Here is a 27,081-nt window from a genome sequence, read left to right on the forward strand (position 1 = left end):
CCTCCAGGTCTGCTGCTCCTGGGTCCCACCTGACCGCCGTCCGCCGGCCACCCGCTGCAGGGGCACCTTGGACCGCTTCCCTGGTCACCCCAATGCCAGGCCCCAGGCCTTGGCACCTGCTTTCCGTCCTGGCCAGCTGGACTTTTGTTTCCAGAAGCTTGGTCCTTAGCTCTTTCCTTGGGGTTTATCGGCTGGCCAGACGCCGAGGGTCCTTGCCGGGCGAGGGGCGGCGGTGGCTGGGATGGGGCTGCGGTGGGGGCTGCTCGAGGCCGATGTCCCATCCACGAGTGGGGCGCTCCTTCTGGCTCAGCCCCTGCACGTCTCCAGTCTCGCTCGGGCAGCCCGGGACTCCCGCACCCTCGTCCTTGGCTCCCGTTCTTCAGGACTCACGCGGGGCACCCGCCCCACCTGGGCTCGGTCCTTCCTCTCTCTCTCTGCCAGCACTACGGCACCAATCTGCCGCCAGCTTCCGGAACACGGACACACGGACACGCATGCTTTGTTGCCCGGGGAGCTCTCCCAGGACCATCGGGCTCTGCGGACCGGGGATGGCTCTGGCTCTAACAGGTGGGACCCTCAAGTTTCCCAGTGTGGGGCTGACGGCTGACCCCATGCCCGGACGTCTAGTCCCCCTGATGGTGTGTGTCGGGGGGGGCACTTGGATTGGGGCGGGAGGGCTGAACGGTAGGCAGCTGGCCAACTGGGGTTGCCGGCGACCCTGTCCACGTGAAGGGCTAGGGGCCCCGCATCTGTCCTGCTGTGTCGGGGGGACGCCGGGCAGGTCTGACCACAGTGGTGGGGAATGCCGCGGAACGTGGGTGGCCTCCCACGGGAAGGGCTGGTGGACTCGTGGGGTTTGCAGGTGGCAACCGCCAGGAGCCACCAAGCGGAGCAGCAGGCGTCGGAGAGAGGTCCTCCCTGTTTTGAGAGCATTACGAAGATGCTCCCCGCCCCCCCTCTGGGGACGTTGTGGCCGGAGGCCCATTCCGGACGACACCCGTCTGATTTGTGGGCCTGAGCAACGGCTTGGGAGGGAGGGCGGGCCTCTTTCTGGAGAGGGCTGTGACGGGGGGAGGGCGGTGCTGGCCCAGGGGGGCTCCCGACGGACACTGACCTGGCCGCCAGATGCAGCCCCTTCCCACCCCGAGGTGGACTTGGGCGTAGCCGGCGCTGGAGGGAGTGCCGCTCGAGCTGGGGACTCACCGTTGCTGACGAAGGCGGAGGCGGGGACCGGCCCCTGAGCTCGGGGCCCATCGTCGGGGCCTGCCTTGTCATCGGCCCCCAGACCCCGCTCGCCTGCCCTCGGGCTTCGCCATCCGCGCCACGCTCCCTGGCGTGTGGGGGCAGGAGGAGGCGTCTAGAGGCATTTGGGATGGGCGACTGGAGTTCAGCGTTCAGACTCTCCCGTGTGTCTTGGAATTTTGAGCATTTGCTAACCCTAAACATACAGACCACTTCCTATGCGTGTCCCACAGCGGCAGCCAGCGGGCAAGGACTCAGCGTGTTGGGGGGCTTTCCTGGCTTCCCGGCCGAGGGGCGTACCGTGCACCCTGGTCAGACTCCGGGCTTTTCTTCTTTAAGGACAGACTCTACGAGGGACGCGGCGTGTCGCAGCGGAAGGAAGGCTGCTCTCGGGGCCAGGCCTCCCGACACTGGCCGCCTGCCCCCCCCCCCCCCCCCCGGACGGGTGGGATGGAGGGGTGGGCTCCCGCCCTCGGAGGCGTCGCGTGGTGGCACGGCCCGTGCTCCCGTGGGAAAGGGCTCACTTCCCTGTGGCACGCGGCCACAGTATGGATGCCAAGGTCACGCCTCAGGGCCAGCCACACGCCCCTTGCTGCGTTTACTGCTGGGCCCCTGTACCCACAGGAGAGGGGGCAAGGGGAAACCGTCTTCTACCACATTCCATCTGAAGGCAACACTCCAGCAAAGCCTCGGGGCCCAGTTCCCAAAGAATCCGCACCCCAGGTGGGTCCAGAAGCAGCCTGCCGTCTCCCCTTCCTGCAGGCTCCCTCCTACCTTCTCCCCTTCCTGCAGGCTCCTGGCCCACAGACACAGGGGCGGCACGCTCCTGGGGAGGGGTGAGTCACTCAGGGATGCCGGCGACAGCTCGTGGGGGAAGAGATGGGTTGCAATTCGTATTTATAGTTACTAAAGAGCATTTTCCTAAAGTACCCACAAATAGAAGTATATATATATTTATCTTTATATTTATATATATATAGGACTTAATTAGATGCTCTATCAAGGAAAAGCACAAATCTACAGTTTCCTCCACCAGCAGCTCTTTTCTGTCCCATCACAGAATCCTTAGAGCCCCGCCACGCGGCGCCTGCGTCCTGGGCCCGAGGCCGGAGGAGTCGGGGTGTGGATGCCTTGCAGGTGTAGACACTGGCTTATCAGAGCTTCCCAGATGCCTTCCCGCACCCCTCCTTCCACAGCCTGGCTTCCTGTCTCCGATTAGGCCTCTCAGAGCCCGCCCGGAGACAGAGGCAGCCACACTCCCCTCTCTCGAGGCGTCGGGTGAGGCCACCCGTGACCCCCGAAACGTGCACTCTGCCCAGGACCAGGCCGCGTGGTGGCACAGAGCGTCCTGGCCGCTCAGGAGAGGGCACTGTCCTGGAATCGAGCCGGCGGAGGGAGGGAGGGAGAAAGGCCGCCTCGAGCAGTGTTTTCCCAACGGGGCGATCCGAGGGGTGCGGTGGGCTGGGGTCCCTGCTTGGACGTGGTCTCACCCCCACGGGCCGGTCAGTGTTTCCGAAGGGCAGGTGCCCTGGTGACTTCCCGAGGCGGCGCGGAGGCGTGTGGAGCCGCCTTCTGGCTTCCGCCGTGGAGGGAAGGCACTCTCCCCTCCCCGTCTGGGTACCGGGCCGTCCCCAAGCTGGGCGGCTCCAAGCGCATTATTTGTAGGGCCGCAGGAATCGGGACACTTTGGAGCGCAGCAGCTTGATGAAGGACCGTGGGAACATCTCCTTGGACTCCTGGGCTGTGTACTTGAAATAGTTCTGGGGGTGCGCCAGCACATCGAACAGGGCCTTGATGAGCTTTTTGTCCTGTAAGACACGGCGAGGCGGGCGGTGAGGCCGAGTGGGGGGCCGGGGCCCCCCGCCGCTCACTTCTCCAATGTCTGGGGTGGGGTGTCTGTGAGGACGGGGGAAGGAGGAAGAGTCTACACTGCTCGGTGGGTTTCAGGATCCCACAGACTCTCTTTGCCACGAATTCCTTTCTGACTTCTTAAGGGTTTACTGGTTTGGACTTGGCAATGCAAAATATTTTATTTCAAATGGGTCCTGCAAAACCAAACCCAAGTAGGGGCGCCCGGGTGGCTCCGTCGGTTGAACGTCCAACTTCGGCCCAGGTCATGATCTCGCGGTTTTTGAGTTCGAGCCCCGTGTCGGGCTCTGTCCTGACCGCTTAGAGCCTGGAGCCTGCTTTGGACTCTGTCTCCCCGTCTCTCTCTGCCCCTCCTGTACTCACGCCTCTGTCTCTGTCTCTCTCTCTTAAAAAATTAATAGACTTTAAAAATATTAAAACAAACAAACAAACCAAAATAAGACGTGTTGCTGAGGCCCTGGCTCTGAGAGCTCAGCCCCGTGTACACACCAGCCCCTTCACCAGAGGAGGGTGAGCCTCGGCGCTCAGGGCGGGGCCCGTGAGCATCTGAGCGGCAAGCACCGGCCAGAGGCCATCTGCACCAGGACTCGCTGTCACCATGAGAGTTGGGCCACACTTGCTGTCCAGGGTCTGCTCTGTCCTGGTGCCCGCTCATGCGCTCTCTCTCTCTCTCTCTCTCTCTCCCCCTCCCTCCCTCTCACACAGGCGCTCACACATCCTTGCCCTTGGGAAACACAGAGCTCTTCCTGTTTTGCAGGAGCAGGGCCAGGTGCTGGGAGAGGACCCCCTATGGCTCCTCCACCGAGAGGGAGGGAGTTGACTGAGGCAGGCGCCAACGAGGGCTGCGTGGGGCTCTAGGAGTCTGTGACCTGCCCAGAGGAGGGGCACCTAAGCTGAGGGCAGGACAGTGGGACGTTCACTGAGGAGAGCGGCTGGGGGAGAACGTTCTCGAGAGGCCCTGGCGAGGGAGTGGAGGGAGCGTGGAGGCCTGAAAACCGCTCGGAGGCAGGTGGTGGCCTCGCTGGTCCAGGTTTTGTCCTACGTAATGGAAACGCTTCTGGCTCTGGAGAGATGCTCTCGGCTGCAGGGTTGGAGCTGAGGGCAGAGGGCCCGGGGTGGCAGGGGAGGGGCGAGGAGGAGAGTCAGGATGGACTGATGGAAAGGCCAGCGTGGCCTTCTGGTTCCTACTAAACAGAAGGAACTAAACAGGCTCCGAAACGTCCAGGCCTCAGCCCGGTTGCAGCAGCATCAGGGGCAAATCCCTCTGCCTACAAACCGCCTACTATGTGCAGGGGTGCGCCAGGCCCGGGGCTGGAAGACCTGAACTCTGCGAGCCACCCGTTTCTTAGAAGGGTTGCCTGGGGCCACCGGGCGGGTAAGTGACAGCTAGAACAGGGGTCAGCGGGGGCGGGGGGACTGGCCTGGTCCTGCTCTTGTCCCGTCCACCTCAGCTCCCGGGCTGGGAGAGCCGTCTGCCTACAGGCTGGGCTGGGGCCGGACCCCCAGAGCCCGAGCAAATCCCTGGGTCCGGCCTGGCCACTGCCCGCTGCGTGACGGCCACAGCCCCCCTCGATGACAAGGTGGCTCTGCTTCCCAAGCCATGAGCAAGATGAGGAGACAGGCGGTCCCGAGGGTGGGGGTGGATTCTACCGACTTTCAGCTCATTTCACAGGCGGGGAAAGTGAGGCCAGCAGAGGCTCAGGAAGCTGCCCAAAGACTAGTCACCAGGTCCTGGGCCAGACACCCACCAGGGAGCCGGCCTCGGACCTCCCGGTCTGCAGGGACAGATGCACTGGAGCCAGGCCCCGCCCCCAGGGCCCCCCGACCCCCTCCTCCTCTCCTGTCACCACCCTCCCCCGCTCACATCTCCAGGGGTGGGGGGTGGGCGCTGGGGGCAGGGGTGGCCCTGGGTCATCACAGGCCACTATCCTGGGATCACACGGATCCTTTCCCATAAAGGAGCTCACTCACTTTTAAAATTTCCTGGTGATTCTCCGAGGCGTAGAGCCGTCCGTCGCGAACGATGTCTTCTATTAATTGCTGGTAGTCCTCTGCAAAGCCCGCCGGCGGGGAAGGAAGGGTGGTGAAGGCTCCAGACCCTGCCTGCCCTCCCCCCTCACCTCTGGCCTCTGCCCTGACCCACTTTCAGGCTTCAGCCCTTGGCCAGAGTAGTCCTGCCTCCGAACCTCTGTACCCTCCACCCAAACTGTTTTCCTCGAGCTTTGGCGAGCGGGAAACTCCTACTCAACCCTCAGAACCCTGCCTGGGCAGCACCTCACGCTGAAGCCCACATATGCCACTAAAGGCTCCCTCATCTGCACCACCCCTACCCCTGTGTGCCTGTCATCTCTGTGTCTGCGGGGCCGGCCCGGGCTGGGCGCATGGTGCAGCCACACGTACCGTCATAGGTGACATAGGGCACTTGGAACCCTTTGCCGCTGTTGCCTTCGTTGGACTTGAACTGGATCCAGAGCTTCCGGGAGCGGGAGGTGAAGGCGATGGGCCTCTCGTAGGTCTGGCAGGTCTCGTAGGTGGTGATAGACGTGGGTGAGGCTGGGGGCAGAGCCGAGGACCTGAGTGGCTCGCTGATCCACAGCTCTGCACCTGGCCCCTGTCCTCCTGCTTTGGGCCGCGTGTCCCCCACACCGGTCAGCCACCCAGCCCCCACATCCAGTCCCCCGAACAGCCCAGCTCTGATCTCCACCCTCGTTCCCTCTGCCTCAAGTGCCTGGCCTCACCCTCAACCCCAGTTCCCACTCATCCTGCGGAGACAGGTTTGTGTCTCCCCGTCCAGGAAGCCTTCCTGACTGCCTGCCGTGTTCCTGCTCTGCTCTGGTGAACCCTTTGTCACGGCCCCTCTCTGCTGGGTTGTCACTGTCTCCCTCTGGAGGGAGGGACACTCCCCCAGGACAGGGCGCATGCCTGTACCCAGCACGAACCAGGGCCGGAGTGGAGGGTCACATTTGGGAAGTCCCCTCTCCCTGTGAACAGATGAACAGGAGTGAACCTGCTGACCCTGGGGTGCGTGGGGCTGGCCAAAGGGTCCCCCACCTCTTCACTGCTCCCTGGGGAGCCTACCTGAGGTGCCCTGTAGGCGGGAGAGGCTGACCCCCTAGAGTCCAACCCTGCGGGCAGGATGCCGGGGACTAGGGAGGCTGGTGACAGAGCGGGTGGTGGGGGGGGGGGGGGACAGTTGCGGGCTGGGCTCGGACCGGCTGTGGGATCCCGGGCAGGCACCATGCCCTTTCTGGCCTCTCGGCTACACTGAGTGTGTGATGCACACACGTGGTAACAAGCAGGACAAGGGGAACAGAGTGGACAGAAACCCCTCAGTCTCCCTGTGCCTCAGAGACATTCCAGCCCCAAGCGGGCAGGTGTGTTTTGTGCCTGCCTGCGTCCACCTCCTCCTTCCCTAATGTTCTGACTGGAGCTTGCTCCCCGTGGTCCCCACGGCCCTCCAACAGCAGTCAGGCGCCCTGGCCTAGGCACCTGCTGCAAGGGACTTCACCTCGTTCCTGGGGGGACGCCGGTGCTTCCCTGCCTTTCTCGTCCTCACCCACCACGCCCACTGCTAGAGCCGGCCTGCTGCTCGTGGCCTGAAGTCCCTCTACGAGCCTCTGACAGGGGTGACGGGCCGGGACGCGGTGACTCACAGAGGGGAAGGTTCAGGCTGTCTGACCCTGGGGTGTCCTGCGTGTGCACAGGCTGGCCCTTCGCTTGCGAGTCCCCGAGGGAGCGGGAGGCGGGCGGAGCAGGGGTCGCTCCCAGGGCCTCACCCTAGGTGGGACAGGCGGGACACCTGGGAGGAGACTGGCTGGTGGTCAGCGTGGGGACCGGACCCGGCCGGGCCCGGCTCCCGCGCTCAGGGTGCGCCCCACGCTCGCCACCCTCGGGGCAGGGCTTGAGGCAGACAGAGGGGCGCCTCTGTCCCTGGGCGGCCCCTCGCTGCCCTGTCACCACCTGCACCTACCGCTCTTCCTCATGACCAGGACGTCCCCGCACTCGTCCTCGACGGGCAGGAAGATCTCGGGGACCACGATCAGGATCCTGCGCTTGGGGGGCGGGGAGATGTGCCAGACGCACTCCGTGTTGGCCGGGTAGTCGCCGGGGTAGTTGGGGGACTCGATGTAGCCCGTGTAGTCCCCGAGCTCACCGCCACAGTGCTGGTCTGTGGGCACCGGGGCGCGAGGGCCTGCTCAGGCCGGCTGCACGGGTGCCCGAGAGGCCCAGCCTCCACCCGGCCTCCCCGCCAGCCGGGCCTCCAGATGCGCTTCTCACGGGGTCTCTCCCCGTGGGGGGCCCCGCTCCCTGAACCCCACTTCGCCCACTCACTCCACACCCCGCGCACTGCTAGGCGCCGAGTGTGGTCACCCTCCCAGCCGAGCAGGACGGCTCAGGGGACAGGCAGGCAGCACGGTGAGGAGAAAGAGACAAGCTTCCCCTTCTTTTCCTTTTTAGCCAAGCCGTGTAACCCCGAAGAGGCCAAAAGTGACGGCTTGGTGAGCCGAATAGTTTCTAGCCTCAACCTGACAAAGGAGGCCACCTTAGTTCTGCAAAGAGAACTGAGGGGAAATATTTAAAAAAAAAATTTTTTTTTTACATTATTATCGAGACAGAGCGAGACAGAGCATGAGCAGGGAAGGGGCAGAGAGAAGAGGAGACACAGAATTTGATGGACGCTTCAGGCTCCGAGCTGTCGGCACTGAGCCCGATGCGGGGCTCGAACCCACGAACCGTGAGATCACGACCTGAGCCAAAGCTGGACGCTTAACCGACTGAGCCACCCAGGCGCCCCTGAGTGGAAATATTAAATATACAGCATTTTCTTACACGTTTTCATTTATAAAACTCAAAATTGCTGGGAAGCATTTCATTTTTACACTTATCTTTCAGAAGCTTCCCCTCCTATTCGGTTTCTCCACTTTAACTCATGAGGACATTTGAAACCCTGTCTCGGGGCGCCTGGGTGGCTCAGTCGATTGAGCGTCCGACTCTTGATTTCAGCTCAGGTCGCGATCTCACGGTTCGGGGGTTTGAGCCCACATCGGGCTCTGTGCTGACAGTGCGGAGTCTGCTTGGGGTTCCCTCTTTCTGCTCCTATCCTGCTGGTGCGCTCTCTCTCTCTCTCTCTCTCTAAATAAATAAACTTAAAAAAGAAAAAAATAAAACCCTGCTTCTGTGGAGCTCGCCCACTGTCCCTGCTCTTCTGCCCCTGAAGGGCATGAGCCGTGGGGATGCCCCGGGGAACAGAGGGTTCCACCTCTAGGATTAAGTCCCCTTCGCAGGCCTTCAGGCTGTTCAACATGCCAGCAGCCCAGTGTCAAAGGGCTAATTGGCTAGAAGTCGCTTAGGAGAAGGGTATGACACTGGAAAAGCCGTCCGCAAGGACTCCGAGAAATGAATTAAAAGGTATCTGAACTAAAGGCAGCGTCCTGTCGGGCCCAAATGACTTGCTAAGTGAGGGAGTGGCGTATCTGCTTCCCAAATTGTCTCGTGCTGCCCGCGGCACTGATGTCCTTTGGCTAAACCGAGCTCCTCTTGGACACGAGAAGGCCGTGTGCTGGTCTCCGCAGCCACACGCACTGAGCGCGTCCTTCAGGGGTCCTAGGTCATCCGCTCTGTGTCCACCTGCCAGTCCGGCCGTGCGTGCCTTCAGGGCGGCACAGCCTGGGCCTCCGCGGCTGCCCCGCACGGGGCCTGGCTTTTCCCTCCACAGGCCCGGAGCCCGGGGCAGGGCCCGGCCGGGCACAGGGGCGCAGGCTGCCCTGGGGGGCGGGTGTCACGCGGAGCAGGTATATGTGCCGGAGCAGGGAGGAGTCCTCCGCCGGCCCACGGGCACCACGCGAGGTGAACACCCACCCTGCCCCCGGCAACGCCCCCCAGCCTTCCCAAGCGCAAGAGCGCAAGGTGCGCAAGAGCGGCACCTACTTTTGCAGTGCGTGACGTTGGTGGAGCCGTCGAAGTCAGTGCTGGTGTTGCCCGGGCAGGTGATGCAGTGGTTCTGGCCGAACTCAGGCTGGTAGGTGCCCACAGGGCAGCGGATGCACCGGTGGGTGGTGGTGTTGTAGTGGTGGCCGGGGGAGCAGTGCACTGTGGGGCGGGGACGCCGGTGGGCAAGGGCAGGGCGCGTTCTCGCCGGGGCCTCCTGCCCTCGAGGCCTGTCTCGGCACAGAGTTCGAGGCCCTCCTCCACCACCCAGGCACCCCCCGCCATGTGCGCCCGGTCCCGACCCTGCCCACAGCCGTGCGTGTGTTCGGGGGCAGTAAACGGGACACGAGACGCTGTGAGGCCGGGCGTGGGGTGGCTCCAGAGGTGCAGGGATTTTGAGTGGAGACTCGAGTCGTGCGCAGCTGGCCAGGAGGCTCTCTGCGGGGAGGGAGCGGCAAAGCGCGGGCCCGGGGTGGGCTGCACGGCTGCTGGGTGTGGCCAGAGGGGAGGTCAGAGGCCACGGGGACGAGCTCCCGGGCCCAGGGGTCATGCTAGGCTTTGCTCTGAGTGAGGGCACCCGGGGCCCCGGCATGTTCCCGGCGGCCGCTCTGGGGGGAGGGGTGGCAGGACAGGTGGCAGGGGCCTGGCTCAGGGGTGGCAGTGGGGTGGCGAGAAGTCATCGGTCAGAGGAGCTGGCAGGGGCTGCGCACAGACTGGGCGTGAGGGCAGAGGCAGAGCACTCGGGGGCTCCCCGGGTCTCCCTGGAGCACCTGGCCGGGCGGAGCTGCTGTGAACTAGAGCGGGGGTTGCCGTGGGGCAAAATGAGGGGCTCTGGCCACGTGGGGTGACAGGTGCTTGCTGGACATGTCCGGGGCCGTCCCCTGGCAGGAGGGTGTAGCATCGAGTTTGGGACAGAGGCTGGGCTGGGGACAGAAAGTGGGGTCACCGTGCAGATGCTCCTTCTGTCCAGACTCTGGAGTGAGTGCCCAGGCCGGGGACCCCGAGCACGACCGGGCGGGGGGTGGGTGAGGCTGAGGCGTGCTGGGGCCACCGGCACGTGGGAGGTGTGGGCTGGGAGTGGACTTGGCTCTGGCCTTGAGGGGAGCGGTGACCGGGGGGCAGCGGGGCAACAGACTGACTAGTGGGGTTCAGGAGAGGGCGTGCGAGAGAAATAGAGTCCACACACTTTTGCTACAAGGTTCCCAGTAAGGAAGAGAAATCCTGGCAGGAACTGGGGGGGGGGCTAGAGAGTTACGACTTTTCCTTCCAGAAGGGAGGCTTCAGAGCAGTCTGTCTGTTCCTAAGAACACGGGGGTCAGTGAGCAGGCAGAGTTGTCCCAAAGGCCTTGGCGGGCCGGAGCGTGTGGACGGGGAGGTGGGCTCATCAGGGACACGTGGTGACGTGGAGGGGAAGGTGTGGCTGGACCGCAGGGTCCCCACGGCCCAGGTGAGCTGAGATGCCCGACCTCGCCCCACTGTCCCTGCTGCCCCCGCATTTCTTCACCTCCCGCAACCTTCCTTCTAGCCAGGCTCAAGGCTCCGTCTACAGCCACTGCGCCTCCTGCCCCTCCCACCTGAGACCCTCGGGCAGGCTTGTGTTGGGCCCCGTGTCCCTGTCCTAGCGTGCGGCACGGTGACGGTCACCAGCGTCCGCTGCCTCACAGCTCCCGGATCCTCCGCTGCCCTTGGAGGTCTGCCACCCAGGAAATGAGAGGGGTTGAGGGCAAACGTCCCCCAGCCGCCCAGCCCGCCTCACCTCTGGCCTCGCAGTCTTGGAAGGAGGCTGTGCCCTCGTGCTTGGTAAGTATCCCTCCTCCGCAGGGGAAGCAGCCCGTGCGCCCAGGCTCTGGCTGGTACGTGCCCACCGGGCAGGCTTGGCAGGGCCTGAAGCCATCCGGGGAGAAGAAGCCTGGGGAGCACTGACCTGGAAGTCAGAGGTCACGGCTCAGGCTGGCCGGAGGGGGCGCCTGGGTCCCGACCCTGCTCTCAGCCCTCCCCTGCCCTGGGGAAGGGCACTAAGGGGGTGGTGGGAGGGACCTGGCCCCAGTTTGGACGTTGCCAGTGGCTCAGGTGCTCTGGGACCTTGGCCGGGCCTGGCTTGACCCTTCCCACTGGCAAGAAGGGCTGCGGGTTAAAGAGCAGGTGGCCTTGCTGCTGAGCTGGGATGTGCGAGGTTGGAGGAGGTCACTTACAGCAGAGGGGCTTCCCCCAGGGGAAGGACCACACTGTGCCCTCGCGAGAGGAACGGGGGCTCCAGGCTGGCACACCTTGTCTGTCTGCAGGGCTGGGCCGAGCAGAGGGAGGGGGCTTGTGAGGTCCCTGAGGGCGCCGCTGGGACAACGGGAGGGGACAGCACATCCAGAGGGAAGACGGATGTAGAGGGCGCTCCAGCACTGAGGGAGGGGTGGGTGGGGGGCCCTCTCAGGCCCAGACCCTGAAATCCCTGTTCCTACCAGTGGCTACTCTCTGCTCTCAAACAGTCACCTTCCTGCCAAGAGCAGAGGCCATACTCCTAGAGGACACAGCCGGCCAGCCTGCAGAGACTCAGGGCTGGGCTCTGATCTCTCCTGTACCCCAGAGAAGGCTGGCTGTGGTCTCCGCTGTCCTAAGGATCTCACTCATCCACCCTCGTGGGCACACCTTTCCCCACCTGTTCTCTTGGGTGGTCCCCACGACGGCCTGGGAAGGGAGGCTGATGGGTGGGGGGTATGAGCCCATTTCACAGATGTGGTCATGTGAGGTGTAAGTGGAAAAGCTCTTTGTAAACCAAACTGTGCTTGGTAAATCAAAAAAGGGCTTTCCAAACCATCTACAGGGCAAACTGTAAAGTTCTTTATAGAGTACAGTTCTTGCCGAGTATATGGGGCGCCCCGTAAAGCATTTCGACGATGAGGCAGTTCTCTGTACAACGTAATGTGTTTTGTCAACCGTGAAGCGCTATGTGCCTCTGCGACGGTAACGTGACCTGTAAGTGACCGAGTATTTGTAAACTGTCAAATCCTTTCTGAACTGCACGCTGCAATTTTCAAGTGCGCTAAGTACAGCCCGTGCTCGCCGGCACACAAACGCTATGGGTCCGTGCGTCCTTTGTGAGTGCAGCGACGTGGAAGTCATACCGGGCTCTGCGAATGGCAAAGAGCTTTACAGACTGTCACAAGGTACCAGGCCTTTGCTTTGGGGACCTCAGTGGAGACAGGAGGTACTCCTGGGAGGCACTCCCAGCACCCAACCCCTCCCTCCTGGGGGGGCCCGCACTCGCCTCCACATTCGGACACGTTGCGGGCACCAGCTAGGCCGAGCCCGTCGCTGCTGGGGCATGGCGTGCAGCTGAGTTGGCCGTCCCCGTCCTGGTAGGTCCCCGGGGCGCACGGCACACACTGGCCCGGCTCTCCGCTGAAGTGGGTGCCAGGCCCGCAGGCCACTGCAAAGGCAGAGTGGAGAGATCGCTGGTGGCAGAGGTGGGAGTGGTGGCCGGGTGGTCTCTCGGGCTCTGTCCTACCAGATAGGGTGCATCCCTTGTCCCTGGGGCTCAAAGGGCCCGGAGGAGCCCAGACCCATCTCAGGAGAGAAGGAGCAAGGCGGCAACCATCTGTGAAGGCCCTGGAGGCCTGACCCTGGTCTCGTGCCCCATCGTGGCTGCTCCGCTCAGGGTCCTGGGCAGACCCTTCCTCCTTGTCCTGCCCTTGGCCTGCGTACCAACTGCTTCCTGGGCATCCCTCATCCAAACCCAGCTCTCCTCCCTTCCCCTTTCCTTCCTCACGTGGGGGGGTTGCCATCTGAGGAGATACGGGGTGGTGCAGAGGGCGTGGGGCGGGTGACAGAGGCAGGGGCAGGAAGGTCCGGTGGCTGAGGGTCGTCCAGGGATGGGGGGCTGAAGGCAGAGCCAGTGTGGTTGGCTGCATTGAGCAAACAAGCAAACCGGTGAGTAAGCAAACTGACTGAGCAAATAAGGAGAAAGGGAGTGAACGTTTCTCTGGAGAAGAGATTTAGAAAGAGAGAAGGTTAGAAAGAACCCTGAGAAACTGAACTGGAGGTTCAATGGAACGGGTGTGAACTCATGGTTTTATAAAACACACACACACATACATGTGCACTCACGTGCACTCTGGTGTATACATCTGTATCTATGTAAATGTATGTATACGCTAATGTACATGTGTATTTGCACACATGTAGAAACCTATGCTTTCTAGTTCCGTCCAGTGGGAGGGCCTAGAAGCAATGACGCTCCAGAAGCAATGAGTACCCCACCTTTGGCTTTTCCATATCCTCCTCCTCCTTTAGGAGTCCAGGGGCCCTGACCGATTCCAAAGGGGCAGGGAAAGTCCAGGTTTTGTGCCAGAGAATCCTCAGTGAGTGACAGAGGCATGGGGCACGTCCCAAGGACGTGGGAGCCAGTCTGACGGGGCACCTACTGGCTACAATGGGGATGATCCGAGCACTGAGCTAAATAACGTTAGGAATGGATTACAACCCCTTGGGTAAAAGAAGAATCTCTAAGTCCGCACTGACATAAATACACAGCCACGCGGACACGCAGACAGATACATAAATGAGGGGGGAAGCAAAGCTCTTTCTTACGGGAGAACGCTAACTTATACACAGACAAGGGCCGGCAGGAATAGAGAATACCGCCTGGTAACCACTGTAGAGGAGGCTGATCTGGCAGGAGTTGCCACCGGGTGCGACGGCTGGTGGCTGGGGGGATGTCTGATGGGGAGCAGGATGTTGGTGTAAACTCAGACTACATCCCCAGAAAAATCCTCGTCAGTTACAGAAGGAAAAAGGTGAATTAAGGTGGAGGCGCCAGCCGTGGGCGGGGTCAGTATCCTGTGCCTCCTGACGGGGGCGCTGAAGAGCAGGCGTCCAGCGTGAATGGGGCTGGTCGCGGAAACGTGGGGCGCAGCCCGGTAGCACTTGGGGACAGCGGGGGCAGGAGGCGCAGGGAAAGAGCAAGGAACTGGTCCAGAATGAAGGAATCCGGGGAGACAGGACGCTAAGCGTGGAGGACAGGGGCGTTGTGGGACAAGCAGGTGAAATGTAACGGGTGTGTGGCCCGGACGGTGGTGTAAGGGTCACACACGCACACGCCCCAGAGGGCGCGACACAGCACACGGGGGAATCGGGATGAGGAGAACACGGAAGTCCCTTGTTCTGCCTGGCGATATTTCTGAACGTGTGAATGATTTCAGAATGAACTATTAAAAATAAAAGAGTGACATCACGAAGGCCGTGGTCCTCCCTCCCTGTCCGCTCCTCCCTTCCCCCCACGCTCCTAAGCCCCGCCTCTCCTCCACCGGCTCCCCAATTGATCTCTGTGGCCCAGCCTATGCTTCGCGCTCCAGATTCCCGGCTCCGACTGCCCATTCGACGTCTTCGCGAGGACGACTCGGATGCGTCTGAGCACAGGAGGACAGACAGAACACCCTCCACCAGCCCCTCTGCCCCAAGTTCCCCACGGTGCCCTCGAAGCCTCTCCCCTCCTCCCCCCGCAGAGCTGCCCCCCCCCGCCCCCCCCAGAGTGCACTCGCAATGCGCCTCATTCCTTCCTGGCCTGCTGCCAGCCCCGATCCCCGTTCAAGGCTCTGCCGGCTCCCACTGGGCCTCCCCTCTCTGGTCCTCCCACCGGGAAGCCTTCTCCTGATGAGAGAGCAGGTAAGGCTGCTCCCCTGCTTGGTCAGGTCACCTGCGGCCTGGGCCTGGGCCCCGGCTGGCTGCCCTGGCCGAGCTCCCGCTGGGGGCCTGGCCTCGCCTGCTCCCCGCAGCTGGTGCCCCCTGAAGCTGATGCTCCCTCAGGCTGGTGCCCCCTGAAGCTGCTGCTCCCTGCAGCGGGTGCCGCACTCTGGGCGGCCTCGGCCTCCTGTGCATCCTTGCTCTGCTGCTCCTTTGCCCTCAGCTCCTACGCGGCCTCCGCCGGGAAGCCTTCTCTAGCCACACGGACTTGTCCTCACGCCCCCCCTGCCCCTTCACTGTGGCCGTGCCAGCCTGTGCTCTCCCTGTCCCACCCGTCCTCAGGATTATGGCGAGGGTCAGGTGTGCAAATGTCTGCCCGGCAAGAGCCTTGCCCAGGGGGCGGCACCAGGGGAACGTTCCTCAAACGACAGCCATGATGACGAGCACGACAGTGCTTCTCTCTGGCAGGCTTCTGCGTCTGACTGTCCCCTCCCGAGGCATCTGTTTACCCAGGCCACCCGTGGAAGGAAGGGCAGAGGGAGTTTGCCCAGTGGGCATCCCAGTGGCCACGGGCAGGGACGCACCGCATTTCCCGGCCTGTAGCACCTGGCCCGTGCTGCACGCCCCCGGGCCTTCCGGGGCCTTGGCCGGCCACCGGGCCATCGTGTACTCTGTGCCTGCGACCTGGATGGAAAAGAGCTGTCGGCCGATGGACCTCCGCAGAGTCTTGATGGCGGCCTGGAAGCTCTGCTCCGCGCGCTTCCGCATGCAGTCGGCCTCGCAGGTGTCTGCAGGGGCGGGAGGGACGGTCACTCACAGCCCCTCGGGACTGCTTCTTCCCGAGCTGCCCCTCTGCCAGGCCTCTGCCGAGGGCACAGGCTCGCAGCGGCCGCAGGACCCCTTGCTGCGTCCGCCTGACGGATGAGGAGACCGAGGAGGATCCGACAGGTAGGACCTTCCCCAGGCCGTCCAGCAGGCCTCCGCCACTGCGATGCGTCACCTCCCTAGGGCACGGCTCACGGACGGGCGCCCCTCCCTGCCACTCAAACAGCCTCGAGGCCGCCACTGTTCCCAGGATGACAGCCAGCTCTCTGGCCTTGAACCCAAGGCCCCTCGTGGTGGGGCCCCCGCCTGCCGCGCCAGCCCTGGCCCCCAGTCCTCTGACACCCACTGTGGACTCCACCTTCTGCCCTGCCCTCCTGAACACACTCTGTTCTCTCTGACCTCTGTGCCTTTGCCCGTTCCATTCCCTCTGCCTGAAGGCCATTGCCTGCCACCTTTTCCACTGGATCTTTGATTTCAAGCCCTGATTCACATGGCACCTCTTCTGGGAGGACCTCCCGGGCTCCTCTCTCGGGGAGACGCCTCAGCTCTGCGCCCCCCACCCCGGGGGTCTCCCTTGGCACCGGGTAGTTTGTGTGCGCGTCGGCCTCCCCGTGGCTGGGGGTGCCGCCAGCGTGAGGACCTTGGTCTGGTCCCCTCTTTCCACCGTGCCCAGCGCTGGGCACACGCAGCACACATCTGTTGACAGAGCTCAGAAAGCACGGACACGAAACTCAAGCCGGCAATGTAAGCCCCCTTCTGGGACATGGGAAAGACAGGCCAGTGGCTCAGTTGTTCCGGAAAGGCCACAGGCGTTAAGCCCTTCCGGGCCCCAGCGAGCGCATGGGGGACGGTTGGGAGAGGCCGTGTGGCCATCATGTGGGCCCCTGAGCCCCGTTCCTCTCACTGCCCTGGGCCTCCTCTCCCACCCCAGGCTACGGGCAGCCGTTTTGAGGACCCGGCGCCGACCCGCACCAGTCCCCCCATCTGCCTGGCTGGGCCTCTACGTCCAGGAGCCGTGGCTCGGGTGGGAGCCCGGACCCCGCCAGCCCCCCGCATCCTCTGTCCCCCCTCCGGCCTTCAGGAGCCTCACCCACCTGAGGCCTCGTCTGTCTTTGCCTCCACCTCGAACTCCGCCGTGATGTGGGTCACCTCCTTGGATGGGGACTTCCGGCCACGGCGCCTCTTCTTGGAGGAGTCACACTTGAAGTTCACAAAGGTCACGTGGCAGTTTTCTGGACAAAGAAGGGACCGCTGTGGCAAAGGTGGCACAGGGCAGGAAGCAGGGTCCTCCCGAGCCCCGCGCACAGATCGCCACCGGCGAGGCTCCCGCTTCGCCTAACGGCCTGGGGTGCGGATGGGGAAACTGAGGCCGGAGAGGGCCAGGCTGGCTCCAGGTCTCACGCGGGGCTGGTGGCTGAGCCAGGCCCCGCACCAGCCATTCTGAGTCTGTCAAACCGCTGCAGGTGGAGGCACCTGGCGTACTCGCTTCGTGGAGCCGTGCCGCTCAGTTCCGTGGGGCCCGGCCCGGGTCGGGGCTGCTTGAGCGCTGGGCTCTGTTAGGTCTGGGAAGGAGTCCTAAGGCGTTCGGGAATCTTGGTGGAAACAGAGCTGGGATGCTTTTCGCCTGCGCTCTTCTCGTCGGGCTTTCCCTACACTAACCCCTGACCCCCCTGGGGTCAGAAGCCTGGAACGTCCTTCTTGGCCTCCCTCATTCAAGGATGAGCCACTGCCTGACTCCCACGAGGCCTTCTGGACACAATCAGGCTGCACTTGCCCTGGGGGAGCTCATCTAACGCACTCCAGGTGGGGCAGGGGCAACGGGCCCCGGGGATGCTGCGGGACCTGAATTTTCCACTCAAATGCCGGCCTTCTTCCCGAGGGACACCACCACTGCCTATGGTGCTTCAGGCATGGCTCCTGGGGCTCAGGGACCGTGATGGGGAGGACAAGGAGAGGCCCCCACACTTGAAGCCCAGCCCCACTGGCCGCTGGGCTCCCAGCTCCCAGGCACGGGGACCCCCGCCACCCCCGTGTGGATCAGTGCCATGGCCGCCCACTCACCCAGCAGCAGCTGCCTCGGGGCCTCCTTTGGTGGCTCCTGGCTGTGGGCCCAGAGGCGGCACCTGGCATCTCGGATCTTGAAACGGGCCTTCTGCCTGATGGAGGCAGGCGCACCTGGGGAAAGCCCAGACCCCCCCTGGTGGTGGCCTCTCCTGCAGGCAGGGAGGTGGTGGGGCCGTGGGCTACACAGGGGGCCGCCAGTGGGACAGATCCACGGGGAGCTGGGGCTGGGGAGCCTCCACTGCCTCATTTCTCTCCCCGCAAGGCCTGAAGGTGGGCGTGTGGACGGCGGGGTCAAACTCAAGCCAGGGGCCACCCAGCCAGAGGTCTCCTGTGGAGGAGGAGAGGGAGGCCTCCCGCCTCCTCCCCCATCAGCACGGCCGGGGCACGTGGCTCATGCTGTTGGGAAACGGGGTTAGAACAGAAAAGAGAGGGAAGCAACAAAGGGAAGCGGGGTTTGGAATAACACAGGTGCCCCAAACTGCTGATTCCTTTAAAGAGCCAACCACAGCTGCTGGTACTGAAGAATCCTACAATCGCAGATACTTAGACTCACATCCTGCCTGTGTGAAATGCACACAGATGCCCCCATATCATTGAATTCAACATCCAGAATGGGAAAAGCTGCTGGAGACAACCTCCTGCGTCTGCTGGGCCGCCCGGGACCTGGCTGGTGGGTCCCAAGGGGCGTGGGAGGGGGCTGTGCCTCCAGTACTGTCAGGACCTCGTGCTCACAGCACCCGTGAGTCACTTCACTGAAACGGAGCCTGAGACCCATAGGCTCCTAGCACCTCGGGGTCACTGGAGCCGCGGCCCAGAGCCTCCGAGCTGGAAGGGCCCTTCCCTCCGTGGCTTGCTGCCCCTGGGCTGGGACTCAGCCCGCAGACCAGTTGCTTGTAGGTCCCAGCACTGCTCTCAGCCTCTGGACCGTGCGGGGCAGGCCCCCGGCCAGGAAGCTCTTCCCCAGGCAGCGCCCCTCCCTCTCGCCCCAGTATGGTGCTGGACGCCAAGCCCAGGGCTCACCCGGGCACAGGCAGCACGGACAGGCCAGGGGTACCTGAGCAGCTGGGGCCAGCGCTGGAGCTGGTGCTGTTTCGCTTCTGTGGCGTCTTGCCCTGGAGACCCGGGACGCCGCAGCTCAGGCTGTAGCTGTTTTCTGAGTCTGCGGAGAGGCCGGTGGCCAGATGGACTTGGGTGCCCCCCACCTCCCCGCCAGGGGCCCCTGATCCTAGAGGTCTCAGAGAGATCGCTCTGGGTAAGTGGCTGGGCGGGAACGAGCCCGCCACACTTGTTGGGAGGGATGCCGTGGCCCGCGGAGTACCAGCCAGCGGGCTGGGATCACTCGGCGATCAAGGCCGGGGGCGGGGCGGGGTGGGTTCATTCCTAGGTTGGGCTCTTTCCTGGAGAACGGAAGGGAGCAGGGGCTGCACCTCAGGGAAGGAGCCCCCCACTCCCTCATCCCCTCCTGGGGACGGCCTCAGGTTACCTGGCACGAAGAGTGAGTGGGCAGGGCAGAACAGGGAGCATCTCTCCACGCCGCCCACCCTGCTGCAGGACAGCTGGGCCCAGGTTGAGGCTTTGGCCCGGGAAAGGCACCTGCCTGTCTCTGAGGAGAGGGAAGACATAAGAGCAGGTCGGAGGGGGCCAGGGTGGAGGCTTTCTGGAGGCCCTGCCCCTGAACGTGGACCATCAGGGACTCCCACCACACCCCTGCCCCGTGGCCAGACCTCGGTGGGAAGGGGCTGGGGGATGGCAGGGTCCGTCCTCCCTCTGACCAGTCCAGGCCGTCTGTGGCAAGGGTCACGCCGCTGGCCTGGGCCGGAGGGCAGGGCTGGATTCTCTAGGGCAGGTGCCCGTGCCCCTCTGAGTAAGGGACGAGCTGACAGTGGAACAGGCTTCGTGGCAGTGACTGACCTCGAAGCACGTGAGGTCGTGGTCACTGGGAGCCCCTCTCCGGGGCAGCCGCCGGACACGGCCATCAGGTGTCTAAAGATGTCCCCCAAATTAAGCTCCCCAGAGTTTCTCATGTGATTTTTAATCTTTTGAGGATGACAAAAGTCCCCAGACTCCCAGGAGACTGACAGGTCTGCAGCCACGGTAAAATCGGAACAGATTTCGTGGACAACAAACTGATCGGTGACCACTGGCTGAGATGAACACGCCTCTGGAAGCGTCGCACCCAGTGTCTGTCACCAGCGGTCGAGCTGCTCCAGCCAACAGGCTGAAACAGGGGACGTAGCCGGAAAAATAAGCTGAGAGGGGAAACTGCCCATCTGGATGGTCTCCGACATGTGGCTGAACATTTTCAAGGAGTCTTAGAAAGTAAATAATCTAGAAATGCAAACAAACCCCTGGCGCTCCAGGTAAAACCCCAAATAAATACAAGACCAAAGAATCAAGAACCTTCAAATAAAACCCCCTGCAAAAGAACCGATGTTCACGCTGGTTAACACGCAGCGGGACAAGCATCGGCAAACTTCCAGGGGAGACGTCAGCCCCCAACCGTTCCCCGGACTGTCTGTAAATTCCTAAAGGGAACTGTCACTGACTCTGGCGAAGAGCAACACTGCCTTCTTGTCCTCACGGGGGTCGCTTGTTGGGAGAGGCAGACCATCCTGGCCCCGAGCATTCTGTGTGCTCTTGCGGGGACGCTGGGGATGCAGAGTCCCCGGACAATTTCTCAGGGTCATGTTTACCTCCAGCAGCCTCAGGGATGAGGGACCATCTCCCCCTGGAGAAGCAGCAGGCTCGCTCTGTTCCCTCCCTCGGCTGCGATGCAAGGTCTCTACCCGCACGGCGTCAAGGGCGCAGATGGGACGTGGGGGTGGGCAAAGGGGAACCCACACAAATGTGCTCTTCCTGCTGGTTGCCGTGCTGTGTACAGAAGTCCTTCAACTCTGGCCCAAGGGCTCCAGGACTTCCAGAACTTTCCTGGTGCCCTGAAGCAGCAGCAGCCTAGCTCACTAGCTGTATGTGGGCAGAATCTCTGACCCCACCACGTGCACCACTGAGACCACCATCACAGAATGCCAAAGCCCAGAGAAAAGCTTCAAGTCACCACCTAACAAGCAAGAGGGAAGGCAAACCGACCGGCGGTAAGTGGGCGAAAAAAAAAAGAAAGAAAGAAAGAAAGAAAAAGTATCGTTAAAGTAAGGATGTCAGGTTGTGGGAGAACACGAAAGAAGTAGGAAGAGGCAGCTCTGAAAGTGGGAGAGAAGTTGCAGAAGGCGTGGGGGCCGTGACCTTGATTTGCTCTGGTTTACTGAATCAACCACTCAAGAAGTGAGACTCTGACAAGCCTCGGCTCTTTCCCAACTTCCAACCTACGAGCACTCCTTGGGGGCCGTTATCAGAAGACAGCCCGCCCTTCTGTGGGTCAAAGCCCCTACCCAGGTAGTGGGGCAGGATCTCCTCCACAAATGGAACTGCCAGCTAAAAATATGCCTAAATATGATACACCTGAACAATACCTGTGAGGTTACTTTTACAAGTCCCTGAAAATTCTCCTACATAATTCAAATTATAGCTGATAGGAGCCTTAATATACCCGTATTACATATGACTCACCAACAGGACCCCAGGGCGCCTGGGTGGCTCAGTTGGTTAAGTCTCTGACTTTGGCTCAGGTCACGATCTCGTGGTTCATGAGTTTGAGTCCTCTCTGCTGTCAGCATAGAGCCTGCTTTGTTCGGGTCCTCTGTCTCCCTCTTGCTACCCCTCCCTCTCTCAAAAATTAATAGACATTAAAAAGATTTAAAAAACCAGGATCCCTGGGGCAAAGCTTCCACAACACCAGTAGAACAAATGGAACAGAGTCCAGGAAGAGTCCAGACTGAGTGTTCCCAGACTGCCATACGCATACATATTTTTTGGTATGAACACGCAAAAGTTAGGCCATGCTCTCAGGACGCAAGGTCAACAGCATGGCAAACATCTATGGCCAAGGCGTGTCCTCCCTGCCTCGGGGCAATGCCTTGGCTAAAGCAGTTGGAGCATCTTTAGGTCTTGTCTCAGAATCACCTTTAATCCAAGGGTACCACACGCAGTATGATCCCCACCGTGAACCGGGAGCACCCGGTATTTTTTCTGCTTGTCGTTGAACTAATTATGGTATCTGGTTCCTTTATCCTTCTCATGTTACCACTGAGCAACTCCTACCCCTTCCTGAGGAGGAAACTCATCTTTGGGTGTCTGTACTTCAGAAGCGTTCATATCCAGAACAGATCTTTTGGACATTCCAAGCCAAATCCTGACTTAATATCGTTTGTTGAAAGCACCTGTCTTAAAAAATGAAGAGATTTAAAAATTCATATGGAAATTCAAGGTAAGTTTAAGAACAGCCAGATCAATCGTGAACACCAAAAGACTAAGTTGGAAGCCTCTCACGTCATGATTTAAAAACTTACTAGAAAGCTACATTAATCAAGACAGGGGGCTACAGACATAAGACAAACAGATCAATGGAAAAGACAGTCCAGAACTAGACCCACACATTTACAGCCAATCGATTTCAAGAGGATGGCAAGGTCATTCAGTGGGGAAAAAGAATGGTCTCGACAACTGGCACGGTGACATCTGGATATCCAGACACAAAAGAATGACGCTGGATCCCTATCTCACACCGTACAAAAACTAATGCGCCGTGGATCAAAGACCTAAGAGCTACAATGCTAAAGCTTTTTAGAAGAAAACAGGTGTAAATCTTTGGGATTTACGAAGATTGGATTATGCAGTGGTTTCTTAAAAATGACATCCAAATCACGAGTGGCCAAAGGAAACAAATAGGTAGATTGGACTTTATGAAAATTGTGCTTTATGAGCCTTTGTGCTTCAAAAGACACCACCAAGAGAATGAAAAGACAATTCACAGAATGGGGAAAATTCCTCGCTAATCCTATATCTGGTGAGAATATACGTAGATTATACGTAGATCTCTTATAACCCAATAATAAAGGCAAACAGCACAGTTACAAAATGGGCAAGAGATCTGAACAGACATTTCTTGAAAGAAGATCTACAAACAGCCAACAAGCACATGAAAAGGTGCTCAACACCATTAGCCGTCAGGGAAATCCAAACCACAATGAGAAAGCGTTTCGCCCCCACGGGGATGGCTATAATCCAAAAGTCAGAAAATAACAAGTGTGGGTGAGGATGTGGAGAAACTGGAACCTTACCCACTGCTGGTGGGTGTCAAATGGTGAAGCTTCTTTGGAAAACAGGCTGGCAGTCCCTCAAAAGTTAAACCCAGCGTTACCGCACGACCCAGCCATTCTCCCCCTAGGCATATACACAAGGAAAGTGAAAACATATGGTCACACAGAAATGTGCACATGACTATTTACAGCAGTATTGTTCATAACGGCCCCAAACTGGAAATAGCCCGAATGCCCATCAACAGATGAATGGATAAATAAAATGTGGTATAACCATACAATGGACTATAACCGGGCAATTAAAAGGAACAATGGGGGAACCTTGAAAACATGAGGCTAAATGAAATAACAAGTCACAAGTCGCAAGAGGCCACATGGCACACCATTCCACTTATCAACTGTCCAGAACTGGTGAATCCACAGAGACAAAAGTAGACGGTGGTTGCCTACGGCTGGGGGTTGACCGCTATGGGCACAGGGTTTCCTTTCGGGACAGTGATGAAGACGTTCTAAAATGGCCTGTGGCTGCACAGCCCTGTGATTCTCCTAAACACCACTGAGCTGTGCGCTAAATGGGGGAATTGGATGGCATGGGAATGATATCTCAATAAAGCTGTCGATAAACACAAAAAACGAAAGGAAGAGAGACAATACTAAGGCCGGATACACAAGAACGGTCCGGGCTGGAATCAAGCCCTAAGGGACTCACGCTGGCTCTGGCGGCCAAGCCTGTGGCCCGCTCTAGGGCCTGCGGAATTGTTACCGATAAAGGGTGGATAGGTAAACGGATAGCTGTGGCGTTCGACTTAGCAGTGCTTTGGAAACAGAGGGGTTTCCTGCCCGTAACTGAAACGCGGAGGCCCACCGTACGAGGGATGAAAGCCAGAGGAAATGCTTCCGGGATCACCACGCTGAATGGGCTGCTCTGACTGTGATCCCTAGGCCGGGACTTCTGACAGTGCAGAGAGGCGCATCCGTGGAGAAGCATGGGGATTCCAGCACAGGCACACGACGTTTGCCCACCCGCCTGCTCTGAAAAGGGGCCAAGCGGGACAGTGGTGTGGCAAGCTCCCTGAGGGTACCATCTGGCGAGCCAGGACGGCCCCCTGGAACCACCAGACGGCCTCATGTGGACGTGCGCTAACGTTTTCTTCAAGATAGCTCGTCTCAGTAGGGACAAACCAACCGGCTGTGGTGGCAGATGACGTGGTGAGAAACTCTCCCAGGACAGCGCAGGACTGGAACCAAACCCCCGGGGACCCCTTGGGCATCCCCAAGTGGATTTTATGGCTTATACATGTGCGCTCATAATAACCACGTTTCCTTTCTGAGTGAACCAAAGCAGTTGCTTGTTGGAAAAAGCCCCAGCACTCATAGGAGCTAAAAGATACTAGACCTTGTGTTCCTTATTTGGGACATTCCGACTCATTTATTCAGAAATACGCAGACACCTTTTTACTGGGAGGGTTACTCGTAAATCACTCGGAAGCTTCAGTGTCTTTTTACCCCGTATCTTTGCGGGAAAACAGAGGTGGATTTTTCAGAACTTACTACAAAGTTCACAACTGACAGCTCTTGAACTGGGTGGGGTTCCTGAGAAGCTCCAGAAGCTGGTTGCACACAAACCAGCGACACCCCAAGATGCTCGGGACAGGTAGCAGCGGTTACAAAGCTCTCGCCTAAGACCTCTGGGATGAATTCTCCCTGATGCTTGCAACCACTGTTTTCCACACGCTCTGTTACACGCCTTTGGGCTTCGTTCTTTGGGTCACGCTTTCCCACCTGATGCATTTAAGGTTGTACACTTTTGATTTACCCTATCACGCTTCCTTTGCCAATGATAACTGGCCTGGCTCCTGGCCTTGCTACTGACACCCACCATCGTAATTCTTGAGATCAGTCCTCCCAAACTATAGCTGGGGAAATGGATACCGAAAAGCAGGATAAAGTGAGTTACGCATGCCTTGTTAATTACGCCCCTCTTTGTAGACCACACAGAGAAGAGAAGGAGGACGCCCTTGTGCTGGGAGAGGTGGATTCTGCTATCTGGCAACATAACCGACTGGCTATCACAACCCAACACCCACAGACAGTATCCCTACAGCCCCCCGGAGGTGGAGCCCATCTCTTGTATGGGATCTGGCTCGTCAGCGCCACCCAGGACCGCAAGCTGACTGTTCTGCGGGGCTCTCGGACTGTCCCGAGTGAGTGGCTCTCCCCACCCCTCTGTGAACGCCGCCTTCTTGCGAATCATCTGAAGCTAGAACACCCTTCCGAGAGACACCAACAGCACCTGGTGGAGCTGATCATGGAGGCCGTCGGTCCCACGCGTAGGAATCGGACAGCTCCAAGTGGTCATCGAAGACGTGCCCCTCATGTTGGGTGACAATAACACAGTCACGTCATGGTGCGGGGGGCAGGACGAACCAGTCTGTCTTCCTGGTGCAAGCCGTCGTGGGTAACAGGAAGACCCTGGATTTTCTTTTGGCCACCGTGGGGGTGTGTCACTGCCAGCCCTTCACTCTGAATCTGGACTCGCAGCAGAGGTGCTGGGACAACCCACATTGCGGTAATGAAGGAAAGCAACCTGAACGCCGAGGGTGTCCTCGGGGAGTTGGTGGAACCAGTTTTCTTGGTCAGCCCCGGGAACTCTTAGATCACGGGTCTGGAGGGCCTTCCGGCACCTTCCAACAAGGTTACGCTTGTTCGTGTCAGTCACCCCACATCTAGCGTCCAGAATGCTAACTGCTTCTAGGTCGTCACCGTGGTCCTGGCAGATGACTTAAGGTACAGGAACGGGATAAGATCCCACGGACTGACAGTGACAGACAATCAGACCCCCGATGACCCTTTGTGGGGGGTCGGCGGCAGCGTGAGGACCTAGACAAGCCCCCGCGGCCTCTCCTGCAGCGCTGACGGAGGGCGGGGCGGCCGGAAGGGTGCTGAGAATAAAAGTGCCCCTTCCCCCTAGAGAAAGCCTGCTGGCCCGCAGCTTTGGTAAGAAGTAAATGCCAGGCCTGGCAGGACCCTAACCAGTCAGTAGACACGTCTCTGAAAGCCAATCCATCCACGACAGCCCCAGGCTTGGAGATTCAGCCATCGGGTGGCAGATTCACTCAGCGATCAGTCTACCAAGGCTGGAGTCAACCCATTCTTCCTCAGTACGCAGCACAAGCCATGTCCCGGGTCACATACCACCCAATCCTTCGTCTCCAGCACAGCCCCTAACGGGCTCCCCCCTGCAACTCAGGACGAGACCAGCGGTCCGCTTTGCTCACCAAGACTGCCTGAACAGCACAGCATTCCTTACTTAAGCGAGCAATACATTCAGCCTTTCGGTATCAGATGCCGAGTGACGGTATCCATTCTTTAACACGTTCACTCATTCGTTCAGCAAGTATTTACTGAGCGTTTACAACTGCCAGGCTCTGTTCTAGGCGCTGGGGATTCAGCGGCGAACGAGACAGGAATATGTGCTCAGCCGCATAAAGTGTGCATACGTCTGGCGGTGGGAAGCCCAATGACAGAAAAAGCAAAGTGGGGAGGCAGGGGGGCGGGAGGGGGGCGGAGGTGCTCAGGGAAGGCCGCCCAGAGCAGACAGCTACAGGGGCGAGGAGCCTCCAGGCCAAGAGGGGAGCACGGGCACAGTCACGTCAGTTGGGGGGGGTCGAGGTCACTGAGGCTGGCATGGGGCGAATGAGGGTGAGGGCAGAAGGCCACCAGGCCAGGGTGTAGAAGCCTCTGGGCCACCCTAAGAACTCTGGTTTTGCTTCCGCTTGGAGAGGGGTCCTGGAGGGCTCTGAGCAGGGAGGGACACACCCCGAGTCAGGTTTAAAAGGCTCGCTCTGACTACCCCGGGCATGTTAGAGCACCGCGGGGCAGGGATCCGAGAGCCGTTTCGGGGCGGTGGCCCCAGCACCCAGAACAGGCCTGGTGCCTAGTGGGCAATCATGTGCTCGTAAAACCAGAGAATGTGGGGGGTTGTCCAGAGTTCAGCCCAGAGCTGCCCCGTCTCCGGCGCAAGTCAGCGGAGGACACGGGAACCCCACGCTCTCTGGGAGCCCACCTCCCTTCCTGTGCCGGACGCTGTGGGGCTGGTGGCCTGGGCAGGTGGCGGGGATGCCAAGGCCCAGGTGCTCCCCTCCGGGCCCTGGTGCCGCTGCAGCCCGAGTAACCAGCCCCTCCCCTCTCCCAGCTTCCTGGGCAGGACAAGGGGGGGCCTCAAGCTGCACGCCCTGAGCCCCGGGCCTTCACCTCGGTGACCCCCCCCCCCACAGGTCCGCTTCGGTACCTTTGACGCACCCCAAGTGTGCCCTCTTCCGCAAGC

At 60.4% G+C, this 27,081-nt stretch overlaps 1 protein-coding gene across 5 annotated transcripts in view; it reads right to left on the bottom strand.

Moving 5' to 3' along the window:
* Nucleotides 1–2,195: 2,195 nt before the first annotated feature.
* SCUBE1 (signal peptide, CUB domain and EGF like domain containing 1) overlaps nt 2,196–27,081 on the bottom strand; it is a 131,643-nt gene continuing 106,757 nt past the window's right edge. For all 5 annotated transcript variants that reach the window (XM_053226897.1, XM_027070532.2, XM_027070530.2 and 2 more), the window contains 12 exons: nt 19,085–19,204; nt 18,656–18,760; nt 17,599–17,712; nt 16,632–16,769; nt 15,297–15,500; nt 12,299–12,460; nt 10,796–10,963; nt 9,040–9,201; nt 7,082–7,279; nt 5,512–5,664; nt 5,083–5,162; nt 2,196–3,050 (listed from right to left, as the gene is read on the bottom strand). In XM_053226897.1, the coding sequence (XP_053082872.1) occupies nt 2,898–3,050; nt 5,083–5,162; nt 5,512–5,664; nt 7,082–7,279; nt 9,040–9,201; nt 10,796–10,963; nt 12,299–12,460; nt 15,297–15,500; nt 16,632–16,769; nt 17,599–17,712; nt 18,656–18,760; nt 19,085–19,204 (1,757 nt within the window). In that variant the 3' untranslated portion in view covers nt 2,196–2,897. The remainder of the gene's footprint in view (nt 3,051–5,082; nt 5,163–5,511; nt 5,665–7,081; nt 7,280–9,039; nt 9,202–10,795; nt 10,964–12,298; nt 12,461–15,296; nt 15,501–16,631; nt 16,770–17,598; nt 17,713–18,655; nt 18,761–19,084; nt 19,205–27,081) is intronic.

Source organism: Acinonyx jubatus, chromosome B4, assembly GCF_027475565.1.
Source record: "Acinonyx jubatus isolate Ajub_Pintada_27869175 chromosome B4, VMU_Ajub_asm_v1.0, whole genome shotgun sequence".
Classification (NCBI taxonomy): domain Eukaryota; kingdom Metazoa; phylum Chordata; class Mammalia; order Carnivora; family Felidae; genus Acinonyx; species Acinonyx jubatus.